General features: G+C 43.9%; 1 protein-coding gene and 1 pseudogene across 3 annotated transcripts; one reads left to right on the top strand and one right to left on the bottom strand.

The window, feature by feature from the left end:
• The first annotated feature begins 1,620 nt into the window (after window positions 1-1,620).
• LOC136464671 (probable E3 ubiquitin-protein ligase XBOS32) lies at window positions 1,621-6,184 on the top strand. 3 transcript variants are annotated; one of them, XM_066463635.1, is made up of 11 exons: window positions 1,621-2,275; window positions 2,458-2,861; window positions 2,953-3,012; window positions 3,108-3,179; window positions 3,262-3,437; window positions 3,520-3,680; window positions 4,121-4,179; window positions 4,262-4,308; window positions 4,405-4,545; window positions 5,016-5,107; window positions 5,380-6,182. In XM_066463635.1, exons 2-11 carry the CDS (start codon window positions 2,667-2,669, stop codon window positions 5,865-5,867), a joined length of 1,491 nt encoding a protein of 496 aa, XP_066319732.1. In that variant the 5' UTR covers window positions 1,621-2,275; window positions 2,458-2,666; the 3' UTR covers window positions 5,868-6,182. The 3 variants fall into 3 exon arrangements, with proteins under 3 accessions (XP_066319732.1, XP_066319731.1, XP_066319733.1); XM_066463634.1 differs by having other exon boundaries at window positions 2,560-2,861; window positions 5,380-6,178; XM_066463636.1 differs by lacking the exon at window positions 1,621-2,275 and having other exon boundaries at window positions 2,592-2,861; window positions 5,380-6,184.
• A 2,291-nt stretch (window positions 6,185-8,475) lies between these two features.
• On the bottom strand, window positions 8,476-23,167 carry LOC136464672 (probable plastid-lipid-associated protein 11, chloroplastic; annotated as a pseudogene).
• Window positions 23,168-23,281: the final 114 nt, after the last annotated feature.

A 23,281-nucleotide genomic window follows, 5' to 3' on the forward strand; every position in this document is an offset into this window, starting at 1 on the left:
TTAATCACACAGCTTGGCCTCCATCTCCATGTGCTTCTTCTTGATATCGTCCAAACAACCCGCAGAAGGGGCTGCTCCTACTCCGGTACTCCATCCCCTTGCTCCCTCACAACTCCGATCTGACTGACTTGATTGCTGCTGGAGAAAGGATCAAAGGAGAATGGAGCATGTGCCATCGACGCAGCAGAGGAAGGAAGGAAGCCCCCATCGGGATCGGCCCACGCGATGGCCTGGATAGGTAGCAAGAAAGCTCACCGCGGCAACGGTTTTCAACGGCCCGGCCCATGTATTGCGCCACCTGGGTTCTTTCTTTCTTTCTTTCTTTCTTTCTTTCTTTTTTGATAAATGGGTTCCTTTGGTATTGCTCCTCCCAGTCTGTCCACTCCCACCTCAATCTGAAAGTGATTCTGTTTAAAATGCCATCCGACGATGACTCCAACCAAAAACCATATATAGATGCAACGTTGCTATTTTAGTAAGTTGTTTTATTCAACGTTGAGGAGAAAAGGCCAACTTGCTTATTGTAAAATCGACATGGCAGCAGCTGTTTTTTTTTTCTGCTTTATTACATGCAGACAACTTCAATGTCCAAACATACGTAGGGAGCTTTATTACATGTAAACAACTTCACTGTCCAAACGTACGTGGGAGTGAGTTGATTGGGTTTCACGGCGACTTTCGGCGACATGGAAAATTCGATCTCTCCATTGCTGAGCGCTAAGGATGAATACTAGCAGCTAAATGAGATATTTGGAAGAATGACCTTACTAGAAAAGTCATTATGTTAAAAATTAAGTCTGTGGCGTCGTCTCCCATTGTCTTGTACTACAAGCGCTTTCCGTCAGCACTTTTACTTTGGCCTCCCGGCGCTTACTGGTTTCGGAGGTGGCTGTCAACATCTTCAATAGCAATTTGTTTCGACACTTCCATTTATACAGTCTGTTCGGTTGGCTGGTTCGTATCGTTGCTGGTTCGTGAAGAAGTACTGCTGGTTGGTTTGTGTGAGAGAAAAATACTATTTCGGCTGGAAATTTACGATCGTTTACGACATGCCACAGCCAAACGAGCAGACACATATTTCGTTGCTATTTAGGCCACTACTGGCTGTTGCACCAACAACTCCCGACCTCGCTGCTAGATCTAACTTGAGTTAGGAATATTTTTGTGGTGTTAACTACTAACCTAGATAGAGACATGTTCGGTTGATGATTTTTACGGATGATAAGCTGGCTAGGCTGATTTGCTGTGAGAGAAAAACATTATTTTAGGACTGATAAATTCAAACGAACGAGACGCAAATTTAGTAGTACCACTGATAAAAACACGGCTCCGTTCGACTTACCCGGAAACCCAAAATTCAGGGAGCCGAACGCCTCCACATGGTTAGGCCGGGTCACGGATCCAGCAAATGGGTTTTCCTTCCTCCCAAAATTGTTAGATGTTACTGTGGTGTTAATCGCACGCTAAGGACTAGTATATATATACTCCTCCTACGTATGCTCAAGTTTCTGAGATGCATATCCCATCCCAGAGCACACAGATAAGACTATGGAAGTGGGCCGCTGCGTGCTGAATGCCCTAATCCATCTGGAAAAGGCCAAAGAGACCTTGAACAATCGGTCACAAGAAAGGAACAACTGGAAAGTGATTTCCATGTTGGAAAACCTAAAGCAAAAACAACAAAACAAAAGAAAGGAAAAAAAAAAACTCGCGTCGCGTCTCGCGTCGTTGCATTAGCCACCACTCGCTTTTGTTTTCCAACGAGCTTCGGCTACACCAACGCCACTTCGTCCTAGTGCTAATCATCGCCTCCTCTTAATTGCAGCAACCACTACGCTTCGTGTCCTCGGATCAAAAAAAGTGGGGGGAGCAACAAGAAACAGATTTGGAGCGGCACGCCAGTAATACGGACAGGGGTGGTGACCTGGGGCGTGGAGATTTTTGGCCGCTACCTGCATCTCCACGTCGCGGTCCCAATCAAGATCATTATTTCTTTCTCCTTCCTTGTCCCCGCCCAAATCGCAAGGCTTGGTTCTTGCAAATCGCCCTTGGCGTGGGCTCCGAGATTGGACGCCCCAGCGCCCTCGCTGGAATCGTCGGCGCTGAGGAGGGACTCGAGGCGGCCGTCGTCGCGCTTGTCTTGTCTCTCGTCAATCTCCCTCCCTGTCTGGTCTCTTGTTTTGTTGCGGGGATTCGCCCTGATTTAGAGGAGCGAGTTGCTGGTCTCGGCGCCGTTTAGCTCGCTCCGGACCGACGGTTTGGGGCAGCTCCAAAGGTGCGTTCTTCTGATCTCCCCAATCAATACTGCATCCTGTAACCCTCGATTTCTTGGATTATGTGAAAAAAAAGGCTACGTTTCGTTCCAATTGTTTGGAAGACTAGTTGCCATTTGGCAGCATTATGCCAGACTTTTCAAGTCAACCTGTTGCGTTCCTTGCTATTGTTTGGCTTTCGCAGGCAAAATTCGGTCTTTCTTGCCGTTAGCTTAAGAGATCATCCACTTCCGCATGCCTCAGTTGGGCCTGTCTCGTGATCTTTTTGTAATGCGGTTTGTCGCAGGCTGCAGCATCGTAGAAGATTGAGAAAACTAGGAGGCATCTGATACGTGGTCTTCCTGTGCCCTCAAGAAAGGGTGCTGTGCTGTGAGGGCCTCCTCTTGGCCATCTATGGGGTTCCTCAGCCTTGTGGGCAACTCCTTTGGGTGCTCTGCTTCCGGTGAGCGGCTTGTCTCAGCTGCCCGCGACGGCGACCTGCAGGAGGCACGTGCGCTCCTTGAGTACAACCCTCGCCTTGCCAGGTACTCGACATTCGGCGGCCGGAACTCACCGCTGCACTATGCCGCGGCGCAAGGCCACCATGAGGTAATGCCGTTTGTCTTCTAAAGAAGCATCATCATAAGAGTTGATGGGCATACTATTTGTATTCAAATATGTTTGCCCTTTGGATGTTCAGATTGTGTCTCTGTTGCTTGAATCTGGCGTTGAGATCAACCTTAGGAATTACAGGGGCCAGGTAGAATTAATTTCTAAGCCATGTATTGAGCTTGTGCGTAATAGATGACATAGTTATGTCTCAGACTCAGTGTATGCTTTGCTAATTCTATATAGACTGCTTTGATGCAAGCTTGCCAATATGGCCACTGGGAGGTTGTTCAAACACTGATACTCTTCAATGCAAATGTGAGTTTTTTTCCTCTTCATTCAACAACATTTCTTACAGTTTCTCGGATATGTTGTTCTAATGTGGCAAAATGGTATACAGGTGCACAGGACAGATTATCTCAATGGTGGAACTGCTATCCATTTTGCAGCACTGCATGGTCATGCCCGATGCCTGCGTCTTGTGCTTGCAGATTATGTTCCAAGCGCACCGAATTTTTGCACCATGATGAACCATAGGTCATCTGAAGAAGATTCAGCTGCTGATTTTGATCATGAGTATGTTGGATAACTTGCATGTTTTCTCTGTACTAGTTTATTTTAGTGCACAAATCATGCAATAGTATGTCTTTGTTATCAGTGCTTTGGTGAAGATGGTAAATCAGAAGGCGGATGGAGGCTTAACCCCACTTCATATGGCAGCATTAAATGGGCATGTAGAGTGCGTGCAATTGTTGCTGGACTTAGGAGCATCTGTTTCTGAGGTCACTATTGAGGATGGAACAACTATAGACTTAATAGGTATTTTGCTATTGTTCCTTTTTTAACTGCTTTGTTAACAGTTAGTTCATTGTCATGTACTATATACGTGTCTGTTTATCACTTTACCTTTTTGGCCGCATACTCTTGTTAAGTGCTTAACCTATTGGTGAGAACATTGTAGTAAGCAAATTAACCCCAACATATATGATTCTTTGTCTTGAAATGGTTTCAATGGTTGTCTTCTGTGTGTGACATATGCTCAAGGTGGGAGCAGACATACTTCCTTTACTGACTTGAAAAACCTTAATATATTGCTCCTGATCTTATCTGCAAATCCACGTCAATCAGCTCTGTACTTTATTGTTCACTTGTAGTGACATATTAATATATGCCACTTTATTAAGTGAACTATTTTTTCTGCTATATTGTCATTTAGTTCGTTGCACTGTTTGAAAAGTACTTTGGCTTCAATGTGGCAGGAGCTGGTAGCACCCCACTTCACTATGCTGCTTGTGGTGGAAATGCTGTCTGTTGTCAAGTATGTTCTGCTAGTCCGAAATTTGTTCAAATGTTGGGCTAATTCCTTTAATTGTGTACTAATAAGGATTTATTCACTGCAGCTCCTAATTGCTCGAGGAGCTTGCATTACTGTGCAAAATGCTAGCGGGTACGATTTCCAACTTCTGCCACATGGCAAATAGCTTTCACTATTGTTGTTAGCACTATGGTTTTTTCTAAGTACATGTTCATTTCTGTTATGCAGATGGACCCCATTAATGGTGGCTTGCTCCTGGCAAAGAAATTCAGTTGAGGAAATCTTAAGTAAAGAACCAGAGGGCCGGATACGCACTCTTCCTTCTCCTTATCTCTGTCTCCCACTTAAGAGTATCATGAACATTGCCAGGTGATCATGTCCCTAATTTAGTTATGCTTCTGTTAGTTCCCTCGTCATGTGGTCTGCATGGGTTAAATAGTAAATAACTGCATTGCTTCTTACAAGGCTGCCATGTGGTCTTGTTCATTTTATACTTCATAGTTCTTAGTTGAAGGGCGGGCCTGGTGCAAGCGGTAGAGTCTTACCTCCTGTGACCGGAAGGTCCCGGGTTCAAGTCGCGGTCTCCTCGCATTGCACAGGCGAGGGTAAGGCTTGCCATTGACACCCTTCCCCAGACCCCGCACAGAGCGGGAGCTCTCTGCATTGGGTACGCCCATAGTTCTTAGTTGCCTAGTTAAGTAATTATGGATGGTTTCCCTTATTATTGTTTTCCTGACCATGTAGTATGAATTCCAACACTTAACAGCCTACCATATTGGTCTTTTTTGCATTGTTTGTATCCGAAATATCTGATGGCTTTATGGCATTTCATTCTCTAGGGAGTGTGGTTGGAGGTATCTAAACCAGTCACCTGTTTGTATTGACCCGTGTGCTGTCTGCTTAGAAGGGAGCTGTTCTGTTGCCGCAGAAGGTATGCTGCCAAATATCCAGTATATGGTTTACTGGCCATTGCAGTTCAAGCTAACTGAATTCATACCTGGAAAATGTTCTCACTAAAGCTAGCATTCTACTAGTAGTAGTCTGAGCTTCATATCAAGTGCATATATTAGCTTTACACTTTATGCTCTGGTTCACAGCCACCCAGTAACTTCGTTTCTCATGATTGCAGACATTGTGTATAACTAGACACACATATTTACAGCGAGCAAAACCTAAACGAGAGCTCTTCCACTTTGTTTGTAGGTTGCAAACATGAATTCTGCACAAGGTGTGCTCTATACCTTTGCTCAACCAGCCACACGTCAGTGAGCCCAGCGGGCGCAATACCATGTCCTCTCTGCAGACATCCAATCATCTCTTTCATCACTCTTCCTGGGACGAGCCCGATAAGAGAGCTACCGAGAAACAGCCTTTCTCTGTCATTCTGCACGACGTGCCCAGCCGTGAACTCCGATTCTTCTGCCCCGATCGCCACCCACCTGTACCGGACCGAATTCCAGTGCGGGCGCATGCCGCCGATGGGCTCATCCTCCTTCCGATCGCTGAGCTGCCAGAGGATACCGGCGATGAAACTGAACCCGCCGTTCTGTATGGGTTCCATGGACACGAACCCCTGCCTCATAAGGTGCTCAAGGTTTGGATGTAGCCTGCGGCGCTCAGCTTCCCAGGGAGAGGAAACGAGAAGAGCTTGGCCTGTGACATTTAACCCAATTGTCGCCACCGGCAGCTGATTGATTGGCGTCGGTAAATACATAGCGCGTCTCAGTTTTGTCACCGTCTTGAGGTCTGTTTTTGCTTGCCAATTCTTTAGTTGGTTTGATATAGTGTTCACCGTTGTGATATGGGTATGAACTCCACCGGTTCCAAGTCCTTGTTGATATATGTGAGAAGCAGCACGTAACTACTACTACTACACCTTGGTATGTAAATAACGTTGTGGTGTTTATATTTCCGGGAAGCAATGAAATGCAAAGGCATCAGTTTTTCAGTGCATCACCCCCTGCTCTGGCTGGCTACCCTATTGTTTGGACCGTCAACACTTGTGTGATTGGTGTCCTTGTGATCAAAACTCAAAAGCAGGAAGTGGTTGTATTAGTCGCTGGCACGAAAGACGCATGTGTTGTGGTTGTTATAAGTTATTACATCCGTGCATGTCGTCCGCTGTGTGTTGGATTTTGGTGGCTTCGATAACTGTCCATGTGCTGCTCTCCACGTACTAGTACAGTTTGTTTATTGCCGGTTTGCAACCTTTGCTGTCACCAGGATGCATCACGGATCTGCCTGTCGCCCTGAGACCGTGATCTTTTCGGCGTGGTCAGGTACATTGCACCACGAAGAAAGTGGTCGCCGGAGACGGAGGCGGCTACTTTTTTCGTCTTGAGATAGGCATTGGGCCTTGTTTTTGTTGTGATTTGCCCATGATTTTGATTGTCAGGACTCAGGAGTAGTTTCATGCCTTTTAGGATTCTCGGAAGCTAGAACAGAGGCTAGATGCGGACACGCGGTTCACGGCCGGTCGGCCAGGTCATAGCACCACGCACCGGCACCGCACGTACGGCGCGCGCGACACGGCCGCGGTTGAGCGGCGCGGCCCCCGGCAGTGCCCGCGTCCGGCGCTTTTCGTCCCGCTTCCCCGACCTGGCTCTGGGCGATGTGACGCCGCCGCGGAACGTGGTGCGCGGGGGCTGTCGGCGCTTGCTGTTGCTGACCAGCAGCACGCAGTCCCCGGTAGTGCGTAGTGCTCGTCTCGTGATTCGTGGCCGCCCAACCGCTGCTACCTGTAGCCTGTTCGGGGATCGGGCGCGCGCACTCGACCCGCTCGTAATCCCAAGTCGCCATGGAAGACTAGCACGGCTTCATGAACACAAAAGGCACGTCAGAATGTTTACAGAACTATACTACATATCCAACTAGGGCCTTGTTTAGATTGTAAGTTTTTTCACTCTCTCTCTATCATATCAAATCTTTGGACACATGTATGGAGTATTAAATGTAGATAAAAAAATAACTAATTACATAGTGTGATTGTAAATTACGAGACGAATCTTTTGAGCCTAGTTAGGTCATAATTGGACAATAATTGTCAAATACAAACGAAAGTGCTACAGTGCCAAATACTGATTTCTAACTCCAATCTAAACAAGGCCTAGACGAGAACATACACCACATGCACAAAACTATGTACAGTCTAGTACTATTGAGTTGAAACCAACTGGCAAAGTAAGGTGGTGTTTGGATCCATTGACTAAAATTTAGAAGGTGTGTCGGGAGGATGTTGCATATGTTGTTCGGATATTAATAAAAAAACAAATTACATAATCCGTTGGCCACGATATGAATTTTTTAAGCCTAATTAATCCGTCATTAGCATATGTTTACTGTAGCACCACATTTTCAAATCATGGACTAATTAGACTTAAAAGATTCGTCTCATAAATTAGTCGTAAACTATGCAATTAGTTTCGTAATTAGTCTATATTTAATACTCCGCGCACGTGTCTAAACATTCGATGGGACAACGACTAAAAGTTAGGAGGAGCAACCAAACACCACCTAATACTAACAAGGAAAAAAAATGCAATTGTCCATAAATTCCATCATGTCTTCGATGATATCATGGGCCATAGCAATGTAATACCAAGCTCAGCAAGTACACGATTGGTTATCCTCTTAATGAAATACGGTGCCGCGATAAAGCATGTAGACGGTCGGTGAATCATTTTGTAAGCCTGTTCGCTTGCTCGTAAATGATCGTAAATTTCTAGCCGGAAACAGTATTTTTCTCTCACACCAAACCAGCCAGCAGTAAATAATCCACGATACGATACGGCCTTCCGAACAGGCTGTTTGTAATGCATTCAAAAGACATTAGTCTGTTAACTCACAACTCTAATCTCCACCTCAAATATGGAGTTTCCATGGTAAAATCAAGAATCTTGAGCTCTATTTTTCTTTTTTGTGTACAATAGAAAGAAAATAGCTAAACCAAACAACACAGATCTGACAAACTGAACGTTTAACACAGGCATTTTTTGTAACATTTTTTGTGTACCTACAGCTCTAGAGCCTTGATGCCTGATATCACAGAATCATAGCATGTCAAAGCACCTCATGTACTTGAGAGCAAGTTGGTGTTCTTTCACATAGGAAAACATATATGCACAATACCAACTTCCTGCTATCAATTTCTTTGGAGAATATGTTAGAGAGTACACGTACAACATGAATCAGACTTACCACATAGTATTTGTAGAACATAACAATATACAGGAAAAGAAACGGCATAGTAAGACATGAATACTTGGCTGGGAAAGCATAAGGTTATCCAAACGTTCGAAACTATCCATTCCAAGAATATGGAGCACGCTCAACCACTAAATAGTCCCCTCTTATGTCCTTGGCAACCCGTATGTCATCATCCAAATAGACAGTGTCAAACCTGAAAGTCAATATACATAATTCATAAGAACATTGAAACAGAACTGACAAACTGAACGTTTAACACAGGCATTCCACTTTTCTAGCCAGCGGCCCAGCGCCAATTATCAAGCTAATATTTATCTTTTTGAACGTGAAGGGCAGCAAGCTAACATTATAGAGTGCTTAGCCTAAATTCATGAGATATTTTATCAGGAAGACATAGCATGGTTAGAGGCTTAGAGCATACTGTACAAGCTAGTCCATTTCACCTTAAACATTTTGCATTTCCCCCAAAGCACTGGCTGAAGAGGGTCAGATTGGTTTTAAGGGCTCCTAAATTTTCCTCCAAAGCACAACTGCATATGTAAGCATGGAAAACATTCTAAGGTGGATCAAGGACAAATTTGAGATAATATTTTGTCTAAAAAATGCAGCAGAACTGCACCTCTTTGAATTAAGGTGAAAACGGATTCAGTTCTTACAACATGTCGAGGCAAGCTTGAGCGGACTTGACCACCTGGGTGACACAACACCAAGACTACAACGCGACTTGGGCAAGGAAGTGCAAAATTTTAGTTCATCTGATCTGCTAGCATAAACTAAACACTCACAGAAGTAAATTTAGGACCAAACCAAAACACATTAGACCTCATCTGGTACCAGGAAGGGGTAGCAGCATTATTGCTGAATTTAGAAGCAGCCAATGATTCCACAAGGAAGCATATGAACCTTTTTTTTTCAATCATCCATTCAACTCAACTGATATGCCCACAAACTTCCTTTTGATGTGTACACGAACTTATAATATTCCAGGTTGGTACACTTGTGCTATTGGCTTATTGCTCTACTCTACTTCCTATGTGCTAAAAAGATTAATTGCAACTCCAGATAGACAGATAGGAGTACTTATATAAGCTAAGGGGCGAACATATTGCACTCACCATCCTTTTCCAAACGGTGGAAAAGAAACCTCCCAGTTGTTCCCTCTCAGAACTGCGCGGGTGAACCTAGAACAAACACATCCTGTTAGGACTGTAGGATCAACTAGGCATAGATCTAGCGGGTACAACTTAACTAGAACATGATGAATAAACCCTAGAACATGAACTACGAGATCTAGGTGAAGGAGAAGGGAGAGGGGCAGTGGTCTCTGACCGTCAGAGGGCTTGGCGGAGGAGTTGCTGGAGCCATCCATGGCGATGGCGGTGGTGTGGTCCAAGTCGGTGAAGGCGGTGGCGATGTAGCAGTGAAGTCTGGTGACGCGGTCCGGTGGCGGCGAGGCAATGGAGCTTCCCGTCACTGCTTGCGCACCCTCTAGATCAGATTAGGGTCTGTTGGAGGGGTGACTATAGCTGCTCACGGTGAACCTCGTGAAAAGAGCTGCTAACCCCCACCTCTGTTTTTATAGCGCAGTGTGACGGGGGGGCACCAACCATGTAGGGTTGGGCGCCCCCCATCAGGGCACGAATCCAAGGGCCCAATTGGCCGTTAACATTCTCCCCCTTGATTTCACCTTATGACTTAATCTCAACTTACTTACTTTATCTTGCTGTCATTCCATCACAGATTAGTGCATAGAGCGTGCCTCATTGTCACGGTCAGTTACCATTAGATTAAACAGCTATAATGCACCTCTCTGTTTTGAAATAGATTCTCAATTAGACCCTTATTATTCATGAATCATAGACTTTTCCTTAAATCCATACCGGCTAAGTGTCCTCTGAATACGCTGGGTGGTAAGCCTTTTGTAAGCGGATCCACGAGCATCTTTTCTGTTCTTATATGCTCAAGACTAATTATATTATCTCGGACTTTCTCTTTCACAACATAATACTTTATGTCAATGTGTTTGGTAGCACCACTTGACTTATTGTTGTGAGCATAACATACTGCTTGATTATTATCGCAGTATAACTTGAGTGGTTTATGTATATCGTCTACCACTTTCAACCCGGGCATGAATTTCTTTAGCCAATTCACCTGTCCTGTGGCCTCATAACATGCTATAAACTCGGCATACATTGTGGACGATGTAGTGACGGTTTGCTTTGAGCTTTTCTACGATATAGCTCCTCCGGCGAGAGTGAATATGTATCCTGACGTAGATTTTCTGTCATCTCCCGCATAATCAGAATCTGTATACCCCTCTATGTACAGAGAATCAGATCTTCTGTACGTTAACATGAGACCCTTCGTACCTTGCAGGTAACGTAAAACTTTTTTTACTAATTTCCAGTGTTATATTCCTAGATTACTCACTTGAGCATACTATAAACTTCCGACAGCTGAACTATATAGAACCGCTTTCATTTGATCGATCTCATATTGGTTTCTGGGACATTGAAATTTCTCATATCTGTCGCCCTTGACTATGGGAGCAGGTGAAGACTTATAATTTTGCATACTGTATTTCTACTAAACTTTTTTCTAAGTATGCCTTTTGTGATAATCCTAAAACCCCCTTTTCTCTATCTCGGTGAATCTCTATTCCTAGGACGAATGAAGCTTCAACGAGATCCTTCATATCAAACTTTGAGAACAAAAACTTCTTTGTTTCTAGTAGTAGATTAACATCACTGCTAGCGAGCAAGATGTCATCCACATACAAGACTAGGAAAATGTATTTCTTATTCTTGAACTTTACATAAACGCAATTGTCCTATATATTTTCTTAAAACCCAAACTTTCTTATTGTACTATCAAACTTCAAATAACACTGTCTTGAAGCTTGTTTTAATCCGTAAATGGATTTCTTCAGGCGGCATGTAAACATTTCGGTTGTGCCATATAAACATTTTCCTCCAGATCCCCATTTAGGAACATCGTCTTTACATCCATCTGATGTAAATCTAAATCATAATGTGCTACAAGTGCCATTATGATTCTAAAAGAATCCTTACATGAAACTAGAGAAAATATCTCATTATAATCTATACATTCTCTTTGCGTAAAGCCTTTCGCCACAAGTCCAGCTTTAAATCTTTCTATATTCCCTTTGGAGTCATGTTTGGTTTTATAGACCCATTTACAGCCTACTGCCTTGGCTCCTTTAGGAATTATTTCTAAGTTCCAAACGCCGTTGGTTTTCATTGATTTCATTTCATCTTCCATGGCTTCAAGCCACTTGGATGAGTAAGCGCTTCTCATGGCTTCTTCAAATAAGGTGGGATCACCCTCCATTTGAAATTCCTCACATTCATAAACTTCGTAGTCAGCAGAAATGACTGATCTCTTGACTCTTTGAGATCTTCTAGGGGCCCTGTTAGATGACGCTTGTTCTATATGAGGCTATTGTTGCCCTTCCTCATGTGTGACAACAGGTTCTGGGGAATCCTGAAGGACAGGTTCCTCATGTTCATTCATTGTTGCCACAAGAGGACTAACAACAGGTGTTGTAACTACAGTGTCTTGCACTGTTGGTATAGCAACAATAGGTAGCGTGAAGAATGACTCCTAAACCATAGGAGTGGGCACGTATATCCGCTTCTCTTCAAAATTAATTTCACGCGCTACCATACTCTCCCTAATCATATCATCCTCCAATAAGACATCATGTCTTATTTCTACAAACTTTGTTTGTCTGTTAGGACAATAGAAGCGATAACCTTTTGACTTTTCTGGATAGCTAATGAAATAACAACTGACCGTCTTAGAGTCCAGCTTCCCTATGTTTGGGTTAAATACTTTTGCCTTAGCTGAACAACCCCGCACATGTAAATAGTTTAGTGAGGGTTCCTTTTCTGTCCATAACTCATACGGTGTTTTGGGCACCGACTTACTTGATACTCGATTAAGTATATAAATGACGGTTTTTAACGCCTCCATCCATAAACTTATCGGTAAAATAGAGTAACTTATCATGCTTCTCACCATATCCATTAAGGTACGGTTATGTCTTTCAGCTACTCCATTCTGCTGAGGCTCACTCGGTGTAGAATACTGGGCTACTATGCCATTTTCCTGTAAGTACCTTGCAAAGGGTCCAGAAACTTGGCCATATGGGGGGTGTCGACCATAGTACTCTCCCCCATGGTCGGACCTTACTACCCTAATCTTTAAATTGTGCTAATTTTCAACTTTAGCCTTGAATATTTTAAATTTATCTAATGCTTCCAATCTTTCCTTAATTGGATAAATATAGCCAAAACGAGAATAGTCATCTGTAAATGTTATGAATGAATCATAACCATCCACACTCTTCATAAGAAAAGAACCATAAATGTATGTGTGAACTATTTCTAAAATTCCTGCGCTTCATTTGTCATCTTTTTTTATTTTCTTAACATACTTTCCTTTTATGCAATCTATGCATTGTTCTAAATCTAAAAATTCTAAAGGCAGAAAAAAATAATTTCTTAATCAATCGCTCTATTCTCCCCCTCGAAATATGGCCTAAACGATAGTGCCATAATTTCGATGATACATCATGCAATCTCTTCCGCTTATTTGCTGCATTCATAGACGAGGAATCATTCTTATTCTTAGTACTTACATCATTCACATTCTCAGAAAGTGATAATAAATAAAGCTTGTCTTGTCGGAAGGCAAGACCAACACATTTATTATTATAAACAATCTGACATTTGCCATTACCAAAATGACAATCATATGCATCGTCATCTAAATATGACACACCTATTAAGTTTCTTCGTAAAGAGGGTACAAATAGAACATCTGAAAGCTTAAGTAGAAAACTATCAACTAATTCTAGAGAAAGATCTCCAATGGTTTCAACTTGAGCTTCAACTCCATTTGCTACTTTAATTCTTCTTTCTCCTCTTTGCAGGGTCCTCCTCGTACGAAATCCCTGTAATGAATTTGCAACATAAATAGTTGCACCTAAATCAATCCACCAAGTAGATTTTACATAACTTAAATACATTAATTCATCTATGAATATAATGGAATCCTCACCTCTCTTCAGGAGGCTCTTCAGGAAGTCTGGACAGTCCCTCTGGTAGTGTCCATGCTTCTTGCACCATTTGCACTGATCCTTCTCAACTTGAGCATTAGAGTTCTTCTAATGGTGCTCAGTCTGAGGGGCTTTTTCTTAAGGTTTAGCATTCTTATTGAAGTTCTTTTTTTTTGTCCTTGACAAAGTTAGCAGAGTCACCCTATAAGGATTTCGGCCTTTCCTCTTCTTGAACACACCTTGCGATGAGCTTTTCTATGTCCCACTTGTCGGGTTGCATGTTGTAGTTAACAACAAATGTTTCATATTCCTTTGGCAAGGAAGCAAAAACCAAATGAATCAGGAACTCATCCTTGAGCCCTAAATCCATTGGCTTCAGCTTCGAAGCCGTGTTGCTCATCTTCAAAATGTGCTCTCTAATACCTCCACCAGAGTATTTCTCATTGAATAATTTCTTTATTAAGGTGCTTGCATAAGCCTTTGTGTAAGAAAAATTGACCATTGGCCCATTTACTTTGGATTTTGGTGTTTGATGACCAACACAGCCAAATTTGACTAATGAATTTGCAAGTGATTGTTTTGTAGTTCAATTGGGTGCAAGATATGACTTGGACGAAGGCAACGTGATGATCCGATGATCATATCATAAGCAAGACCTTAGAAGCATAAGAGAAGACCCAAGATATCAAGCAAAGTCCAAGCATGAAGATAGAAATCAAGCCATACACAAGATCGTGAAGAAACGAGCTCACAGAAGTGACCGAACGATGGTAGCACAGTGATCGAACGCCCGATCAAGAGGCTCGGTAGCAGCAGTGACCGGACGCTAGACCAGACACTGGCGACAGATTGATCGGACATAGGACAATAGAGTTCGGTTGAGTACAAAGAGGTTATAGAGCGGCGAAAATGCGACCGGACACATCCGGTGACATGTGACCGGACGCTGGCAACGTCTAATCAGTTGTTCATGGCTCCAACGGTCAAGATGACCGGATGCATCCGGTCAGGACGTTAACAGCATCCGGTCAGTAGCAGAAAAGCGGGATTTCATCCCCAACGGCTACTTTCTTAGTGGGGCTTATAAATAGACCCCTCAACCGGCCATTTGAGGTGTGTGGAGCTGAGGAAACATACCAAAGGTGTTGATACACCATTTTAGTGATCTCTACTTGTATAGTGCTTAGTAATTTATTATGTGATTAACGTAGGTGCTTTATGAAGTGCTTAGGTTGATTAGACCACCGCTTATGCGCTTGCTCTAGGTTTAGGCCTAGTGTTTAGTGAGGTTTACATGCCTCTTACCACTCGGTGCTTACGCGCACCATTATTGTATATCGGATGGGCTTGTAGTCTTGCGAGATCACACCAACCGTGTTTATGGTGTGGGTGTCACCGTGTACCGGAGGGAACAAGGCCCGTGGCATTTTGACCTAAAGCTTGATAGTGAAGACGGCGGGGAGCATCTGGGAGAGGCTTGCCGAAAGGCACGTCGGAGACCCACTTACATGGGGGGAAGGCCTAAGGCTATCCACGGAGTTACTCGACCAGAAGCTTGGCCCTTGCGAGGGATTCCTTACGAGGGACTCCAACGAGGACTAGGGAGAAGCTTACGTGCTTCTCGATACCTTGGTAAAAATACCGGAGTCGTCGATGGGAGTTTGCATATCTCTACCTTACTCTTTAGCTTCCGTATTTACATTGATTGTATTACTCCTTTTGCGGTAGAGATAGCAACACACTAGCAAAACCGTAGTTGCACATTTAGATAGTTTATCTTTTGCATATGTTTTGCTAAGGTTATAAAAAGAGGCCATAGTTTAGAGTTAGAATTTTAAGTTGCCTAATTCACCCCCCTGTTAGGCGTCATGGTCCCTTCAATTGGTATCAGAGCTAGTTGGCTCAATTTGGACCCTTGGCTTTACCACCGTTGAGCCGACGCTATTTAGAGTGGTTGGGATAGATACTTCTAGACCTCCGCACTTTGACGGTACTAACTTTCCCTATTATAAAGCTAAAATGGCTTGCTACCTTGAGGTTGTTGATTTGGGTGTTTGAAGAGTCACTCGTGACGGGATGAAACCCATTAAGAATCTCGATAAACTCACAAAGAGTGAAGAAAAGAAAATTTATTTCAATGCTAGAGTTAAAAATTGCTTGTTTGAATCATTTTAGTATGGATGTGGTTAACTAAGTGTTCACTTTAAATACGGCACACGAAATTTGGTTAAAACTTCAAGAGCTCCATGACGGCACATCAAATGTCCATGAACAAAAACATTGTCTAGCTAAACAAAATTATGATTCCTTAACAATGAATGATGATGAGCTTGTTCGTGATATGTATTCTTGTTTGAATCTAATTATCAATGAGCTCTATTTAATAGGACTTACAAAGCTAGATGATGCGGACATCGTGAGGAAGATTATCTCCATGCTACCACAAAAGAAATATACAAGCATCATCACCATCTTTCACAACATGGAAGACTTGAGCACCATGACCTCGGGCATAGTCATTGATAAGATAGTGGTATTTGAAATGTCACGTAAGATGGATCAAAAAGAAGCCTCTTCATCAAGCAAAGGCAAAGCTCTCGCATGTAGCGAGAAAAAGAAGATGAAGGGCAAGCAAGTTGAGACAAGCTCAAGCTCAAGCTCCTCAAGTGAAGATGAAGAAGAAGAAGAAGATGATGATCAATCTTCCTCCTCCACCTCCGACCTTGATGAAGAATCAATCAAACTTATCAACAAGGTGGAGAAGATGATCCAAAGGCTCAATGTCAAGGGTGTGCTCATCCAAATCCAAGATCTCATTTTCACCAATCAAAGAAATGAGCAAAGAAAGAGAGGATGCTATGGATGCGGCGAGTTGGGGCACTTTATGGAAGTTTGTCCAAACAAGCCCACACCCAAGACAAAGAAGAAGGCATGCAAGAACCAAGCCCTCACATCAATAAAGTCATGGAATGATTCTTCAAGTAAAAAAGAACACCATCACAAGAGGCGAGGGCGCAAGCACTCATCATCAAGCTCTTCTCGTATGTGCCTTATGGCACGAGGTAACGAAAGCTCATCCTCTAGTAAGAGTGATAGTGATAATGAAATGCCTTCTTATAATAAAATTGTACAACAAAATCTTAATTATGCTAAAGTTTGCACTAGCCAACAAAAGAAGCTCAAAAAATTAAAAGTAAATCTAGATAGTTCACAGGAAGCATATAAAACTTTGCTTGAACAATATGAGAACTTTGCTAATCTCAATGTTGAACTATCTACTAAAATTAAACAACTTGAAGCTAGTGCAACAAAAAATGCATGCACAATCAATGATGAGCAACTTGTAAAGAAAAATGAAAAATTAAAAGAAAAGTTAGCTAGCTCACAAGATGCTTATAAAAGTTTGCTTGCTAAAATAAAAACCATGTGCAAATATTGTGATGAGCTAACTAATAAAGTTGCTAATCTTGAAGCCGTTAGTACAATCCCCACCAAGGCATCTAAAAGAAAAGGTTATATCTTTAACATGTCTAAAAAGGATGTCTCTACTTCTTGTAATGATTTATGTTTAGACTCATCTTTGTGCAACCAAGTTTATGTTGAAAAAGTTGTTGTAGATACATGCACATAAGAGGTTGCAAAGGAGAATGAGCAACTCAAGTAAGAAGTAGCTCGCCTCACCAAGAACTTGACTCAAGTGAAAGGCAAGGCGAAACAAGCCCAACTTCATCAAGATAACACCATCAAAGAAGTAAAGAAGCTTGATGAAGGACAAACCGTGGTTTGCTACGTGTGCCACAAGGAAGGTCACAAGTCCTATGAGTGCAAGGTAAAGAATGAGGGAGGAGCAAAGAAGAAAGAGAAGAAGCAAACAAGCAAGCTCTCCAACACCCACACCAGTAAGGTGGACAAGAAGGCCTCTACACCGTACTTGTTAAAGAAGAAGAAAAATAACAAGGTGGTGTCCATCAAGGTGAACAAGCAAGCCAACAATAGGGTCAAACGCTTTTGGGTGCTAAAGGAAATCATTTCCAACATGAAGAGCACCAAGAAGGTTTGGATTCTGAAAGGGAAGTGAGAAGTCCGATAGACATCGGGGAATTTAGAGACTTGGCAAAAGTTTAGGTGTATTTCATGGGGTGCATCATGATGGACAAAATCATTGCCAAGTGTGTTAGTGAATACTATGGACCCAAATTCCCCTTCCCATGTTAGGTAACTAGATTCAATTTCCTTCAAGTAGTATCAATTTGTATTTCCTACAAGTGGTATTTCTTATAAATTGGTATCTTTAAGCATCTAGTTATTTTTTATGCCTATGTTTGTATTTGCATGCTTATATCTTTTGTCATGCATACACTAGGTATATCTTATGGTAGGTTTGCTCGGTTTCATTCTTAACCCTTGGAGCAAACCTACATGGTTTAAAATTGTTTAGGAGCACGACACATAGCTTGTCTTTTGATTGTTCATCTAATATATGCCAAAGTCTAAATTGTAGATAATTTCTCCCAAATATCATCTTCGAAAATGATTCTCACATTCATGAGATGTCATCTTTCAAGTGGTATTATTGATTCTAAAATCAATGTGCATGACTTCTACAAGTATCTCATACTTGTGTGCACAAATTTAGGGGAGGTTACTCTACAAGTTGGATGCTTTGAGACTAACACCTTTTCAAGCTTATCATGTGTGTAGTAGTCTCATTGCAAGGAAAATAGAGTCCCCGGAGTTAAGTATCATACTTCAAATATCCACCACCTATTGCAAGTGGTAGAAATCAAATTGATTTCCACATGTGGTATTTCTAAACCGATATCATCATGTTGATTTCATTTTGATATTTATATGCTTTCTCCATGCATTATATAGATTAAATTCCCTTGAGCAATAATTTGCCAAATATGCATATGCCTTACTTTCTACCATATGTATGCATATATTTAGGGGGAGCTTAATCTATATAATGTGAGTCAAATTTTGTGACCTATTCCACTCTACACTCAAAGGATCACAAAGTTTGACCCTCCTTTGTGCTACTAATGTCTTTCTTTTTCGGTGTTTGATTCCAAAGAGGGAGAATTTAGAGGACCAAAAACAAGCATTAATTTGTAGAACCAAAAGCTAGATCATAATAGTTTATAAGTGGTAATAGTCTACAAGCGGCGTCTACAAGTGGTAATGATCTGAGAAAGGGAGGATAATAGATTATGGATTAGTCTATGTAATGAGAAGAATTGGTAGGAAGCAAGGCTTAAATCTATAATGCCACATGGGGACATTTGTAAGGGCAAGATAAGTTTTTATGTAGTATCTTTTAGTCTTACAAGTAATATCTTTTAGTATTATATAATCTTGCCCCTTGCATTGCATCCTAGCAAGTAGATAGTTTTTAAATTTTAAATTTTTATTATTTGCTTGCTTTGGTCGTGTTGTCATCAATCACAAAAAGGGGGAGATTGTAAGGAAAATGGACCCTTAGCCCATTTACTTTGGATTTTGGTGTTTGATGACCAACACAATCAAATTGGACTAATGAATTTGCAAGTGATTGTTTTGTAGTTCAATAGGGTACAAGATGTGACTTGGATAAAGGCAACGTGATGATCTGATGATCAACACCATAAGCAAGACCTTAGAAGCACAAGAGAAGACCCAAGATATCAAGCAAAGTCCAAGCATAAAGATAGAAACCAAGCCATACGCAAGATCGCAAAGAAACGAGCTCACAGAATTGACCGGACGCTGGACCGGACGCTGGTAGCACGGTGATTGGACGTCCGATCAAGAGGCTCGGCAGCAGCAGTGACTGGACACTGGCGACAGATCGACTGGACGTATGACAACAGAGTCCGGTCGAGTACAAAGAGGTTCCAGAGCGGCAAAAATGCGACTGGACGCTGGCAGCGTCCGATCAGTTGTTCGTGGCTCCAATGGTCGGGACGACCGGACGTGTCCGGTCAGGGCGTGATCAGCGTCCGGTCAGTAGCAGAAAAGCAGGATTTCATCCCCAATGACTACTTTCTTAGTGGGGCTTATAAATAGACCCCCAACCGACTATTTGAGGTGTGTGGAGCTAAGGAAACATACCAAAGGTGTTGAGACACAATTTTAGTGATCTCCACTTGCATAGTGCTTAGTGATTCATTAGGTGATTAACGTAGGTGCTTTGCAAAGTGCTTAGGTTGATTAGACCACTGCTTATGCGCTTGCTCTAGGTTTAGGCCTAGTGTTTTGTGAGATTTGCATACCTCTTACCACTCGGTGCTTGCGCGCACCATTATTGTACATTGGAGGGGCTTGTAGTCTTGCGAGATCACACCAACCGTGTTTGTAGTGTGGTCGCCACCGTGTACCGGAGAGAACAAGGCCCGTGGCGTTTTGGTTAGAAGCTTGATAGTGAAGACGGCGGGGAGCATCCGGGAGAGGCTTGTCGGAAGGCACGTCGGAGACCCACTTGCGCGTGGGGAAGGCCCGAGGCTATCCACAGAGTTACCCGACTGGGAGCTTGGCCCTTACGAGGGATTCCTTGCGAGAGGCTCCAACAAGGACTATGGAGAAGCTTGCGTGCTTCTCGATACCTCGATAAAAATACCGGAGTCGTCGACGGGAGTTTGTATATCTCTACCTTGCTATTTAGCTTCCGCATTTACATTGATTGTATTACTCCTTTTACGGTAGAGATAGCAACACACTAGCAAAACCGTAGTTGCATATTTAGATAGTTTATCTTTTACATAGGTTTTGCTAAGGTTATAAAAAAGGCCATAGTTTAGAGTTGGAATTTTAAGTTGCCTAATTCACCCCTCCCTCTTAGGCGTCACGGTCCCTTCACTTTGAAGAGCCAGTAAACTGACTCTCCACTTTCTTAAGATACTCGATGGAGGTATCACAATATGGGATTGATCCCCTTATAGCATCTGAGATAGTAGACTTAGCCACCATCAAGCACTTACGGTTCGAGATGTCCCATTTCTTCCGATCAAGATCGTATTTCATTCTAACTTCTACATGATCTCACTTTCTAGCATTGAAATCAGCATCAGTCTCATTTTCTGCCCTCACCGGGTCCTCTGGCTTAGTAGGACACGGAGAGGTAAGTGCTAAGTCATTCTCGGATAGCGCAAGTACGAGCTCATTCTTCTCTCGCCATACTCTGTAATTGCCCCCTTCAAGAGGCGGAATATGCAAGATAAAAGCTATGGGGTTGAGTCCTGAAAAACATTGTGAGAGAAAGTGAGAAAACATAACAAAATCATTGCATGCCTTAATTTAACGTTGGTCAAAATTAAAACATACAACTTCTTCTATATTAATTCTACATCACTGTTGGACAGAAAATAGAATTAATGCATAAACTCATAAATCAAACATTTATAATATTGCTATCAACAATTTTGGTTAGAAAATAGCAAAATGATAAATTTACTGAAAATTATAACTACTCCTCAAAATTAAATCCTTCCGTTGGTTCAAATTTAATTAGAAGATAATAAACTTTAATTTCGCAGCGAAAACATGAGTAAATAATAATTATATACTTTTGAGAAGTATTTTCTTATTCATATCTACTTTCCGAAAAAGTAACACGTTGGTGCAATTTTACCAGAAATTTTAAACCTTCGAAACTCATCAAAATTCATTCAAATCTGCTTCTGAAAATAAATAAACTTCAAACGTTATTTGCTGTTCATTTTTGGCCTGGCCTGCAGCAGCAGTAAGCGGCCCAGCAACAAAAGTGCGCGGCCCAGCAGCAACAGTGCTCGCGCGCACGCGCTCGCGACGCCTCCCCCGCGCCCAGGCCGCAACCTGGGCCTGGGCCCGGGCCAAGAAAGCTCTTGCCCGCCTAGGCTCAATCTAGCCCGAGTGCTCTCGGTCGTCGATCTGCATCGGACGGTCGAGCGCGCGCGTCGGCCAAACAAAACCCTGTCGCCGTGGCCACCCCCGAAACCCTATCCCATTCTCGTCTTCTCTTTCTCTCTCTTCGCCGCGCCCCTCTCTTCTCCTCAGCGCAGTAGCCGATAGAGATGGAGCAGCGGAGCGGCGTCGCCGTCGGTCCCCTTGTCAACGCGCGCGCTCGCCCTAGGCAGAGCACGCCGCCATCGAGCGGATTGGCCGACGGTGCCCTAAGCTCCCACACGCGCTACGGTGGGCTCACCCACAAACCCTAGATCTGTCCGGCACTACCGTGGGTCCCCTCGCCGATGAGCGTGCTCACCTAGTGGGTGAACGAGCCGTCGTCGAGTGGTCCTATGACGGTGCCCTCGGCCGGGCTCGCGCGCAAGGCGGCGAGCACGGCTTGGCTTCTCCCTGCGCATCGACGAGGCGGCGACGGAGGTCCTTCCCGCGCGACGGTAGGATTCAACCCGCGCGACGATGGTGGTTACGCGCGAGGAAGAGTCCAGGTAGGTCCTCCCCCCTTTCGTCCGATCTGTTTCTAGGGTTAAGGTTAGGGTTAGGGTTAGGGTTTGAAGTTCGATCAGGATATGCTTTTCTTCCGAATAAGAAATTCGTGTCATCTCCTACTAATTGCTTCTACCGTACTACCCCAAAACTAGATCTACAGCTAGATCCGACGCTCTGATACCATTGTTAGGATTTTAGGATCAACTAGGCATAGATCTAGCGGGTATAACTTAACTAGAACATGGAAAATAAACCCTAGAACATGAACTACGAGATCTAGGTGAAGGAGAAGAGAGAGGGGCAATGGTCTCTGACCGTTAGAGGGCTTGGCGGAGGAGCTGCTTGAGCCGTCCATGGCGATGGTGGTGGTGTGGTCCGAGTCGGTGAAGGCAGTGGCGATGTAGCAGTGAAGTCCGGTGACGCGGTTCGGTGACGGCTAGGCAATGGAGCTTGCCGTCACTAGCTGCGCACCCTCTAGATCGGATTAGGGTCTATTGGTGGGGCGACTATGGTTGCTCACGACGAACCTCGTGGAGAGAGCCGTCGGCCCCATCTTTGTTTTTATAGTGCAGTATGACAAGGTCTACTAACCATGTAGGATTGAGCGCCGCCGCTCAAGGTGCGAATGGGTGTGTGTGGGGGGGGTGGGGTGGGGTGGAGGGGGGGGGTTGGGGGCAATTAGCCGTTGGGCCATTTGGTTGGACATCATCTGACACATCCACATTCCACATTAAGATGCCTATCAGCTGATCCAATTATGAAACAGATGCCAGATTGTTAGTGAAGCACGAAAACCCTGCCTGAAATTGTCTCGGGCGGCTTGACCTCGATTTCTCCATTGACGACTAACGCGCCTGAGGGAGGAAACGTGATAACGTTGTTAAGGGCGCCGCCGGGGACATCGATGACCTGGAGCACGTCGTCGGCGGCGGTGCGGAAGAATGGGGCGTTACGCACAATGAAGAGCTGCTCCTGCTTGGTGGTCGCCAGGTTCCGGAGAGCTTGGCGGCGTCGGAGACGGTGTCCGCACCGGGGGATACGGCGGAGAGCGCGTCGATGCAGGAGACGATGTCGGCGAGGCGGGAGGGGTCAGACTGCGTCTCCAGGCCGCGACCCTGGTCGGCGATGAGGCGGAGGAGGTCGGCCTTCGCTGGCGGAGGCCTGGTAGGAAAGAGTCCGCGGAAAAAGGCCACGGCGGAGGGGGGGTCTGGGTGTGAGGCGGTGGCGAGCGCGGGGGATCGGTGGTGGTGGTGTCAAGGTTTTTTTGGGGACGAAGAGGAGTGGCGCCATCGGTAAAGAAGATTTGGTTCGGGTGGCCGCGGAGACGCGAAGAGCAGCCGAGCCTTGCCCTGCGAGGGGAGTTGGGCCGAGTGATGTAGTCATGGGCCTTTTTTTTCTATCTTG

Source organism: Miscanthus floridulus, chromosome 7, assembly GCF_019320115.1.
Source record: "Miscanthus floridulus cultivar M001 chromosome 7, ASM1932011v1, whole genome shotgun sequence".
Classification (NCBI taxonomy): domain Eukaryota; kingdom Viridiplantae; phylum Streptophyta; class Magnoliopsida; order Poales; family Poaceae; genus Miscanthus; species Miscanthus floridulus.

What these genes read in the sequence shown, in the direction of transcription:
- LOC136464671 (XM_066463635.1), top strand. Translation starts at nt 2,667, where the DNA reads ATGGGGTTCCTCAGCCTTGTGGGCAACTCCTTTGGGTGCTCTGCTTCC. An exon ending in GAAATGCTGTCTGTTGTCAA is followed by an intron (nt 4,180 to 4,261) that starts GTATGTTCTGCT and finishes TATTCACTGCAG; the next exon opens with CTCCTAATTGCTCGAGGAGC. An exon ending in AGTATCATGAACATTGCCAG is followed by an intron (nt 4,546 to 5,015) that starts GTGATCATGTCC and finishes TTCATTCTCTAG; the next exon opens with GGAGTGTGGTTGGAGGTATC.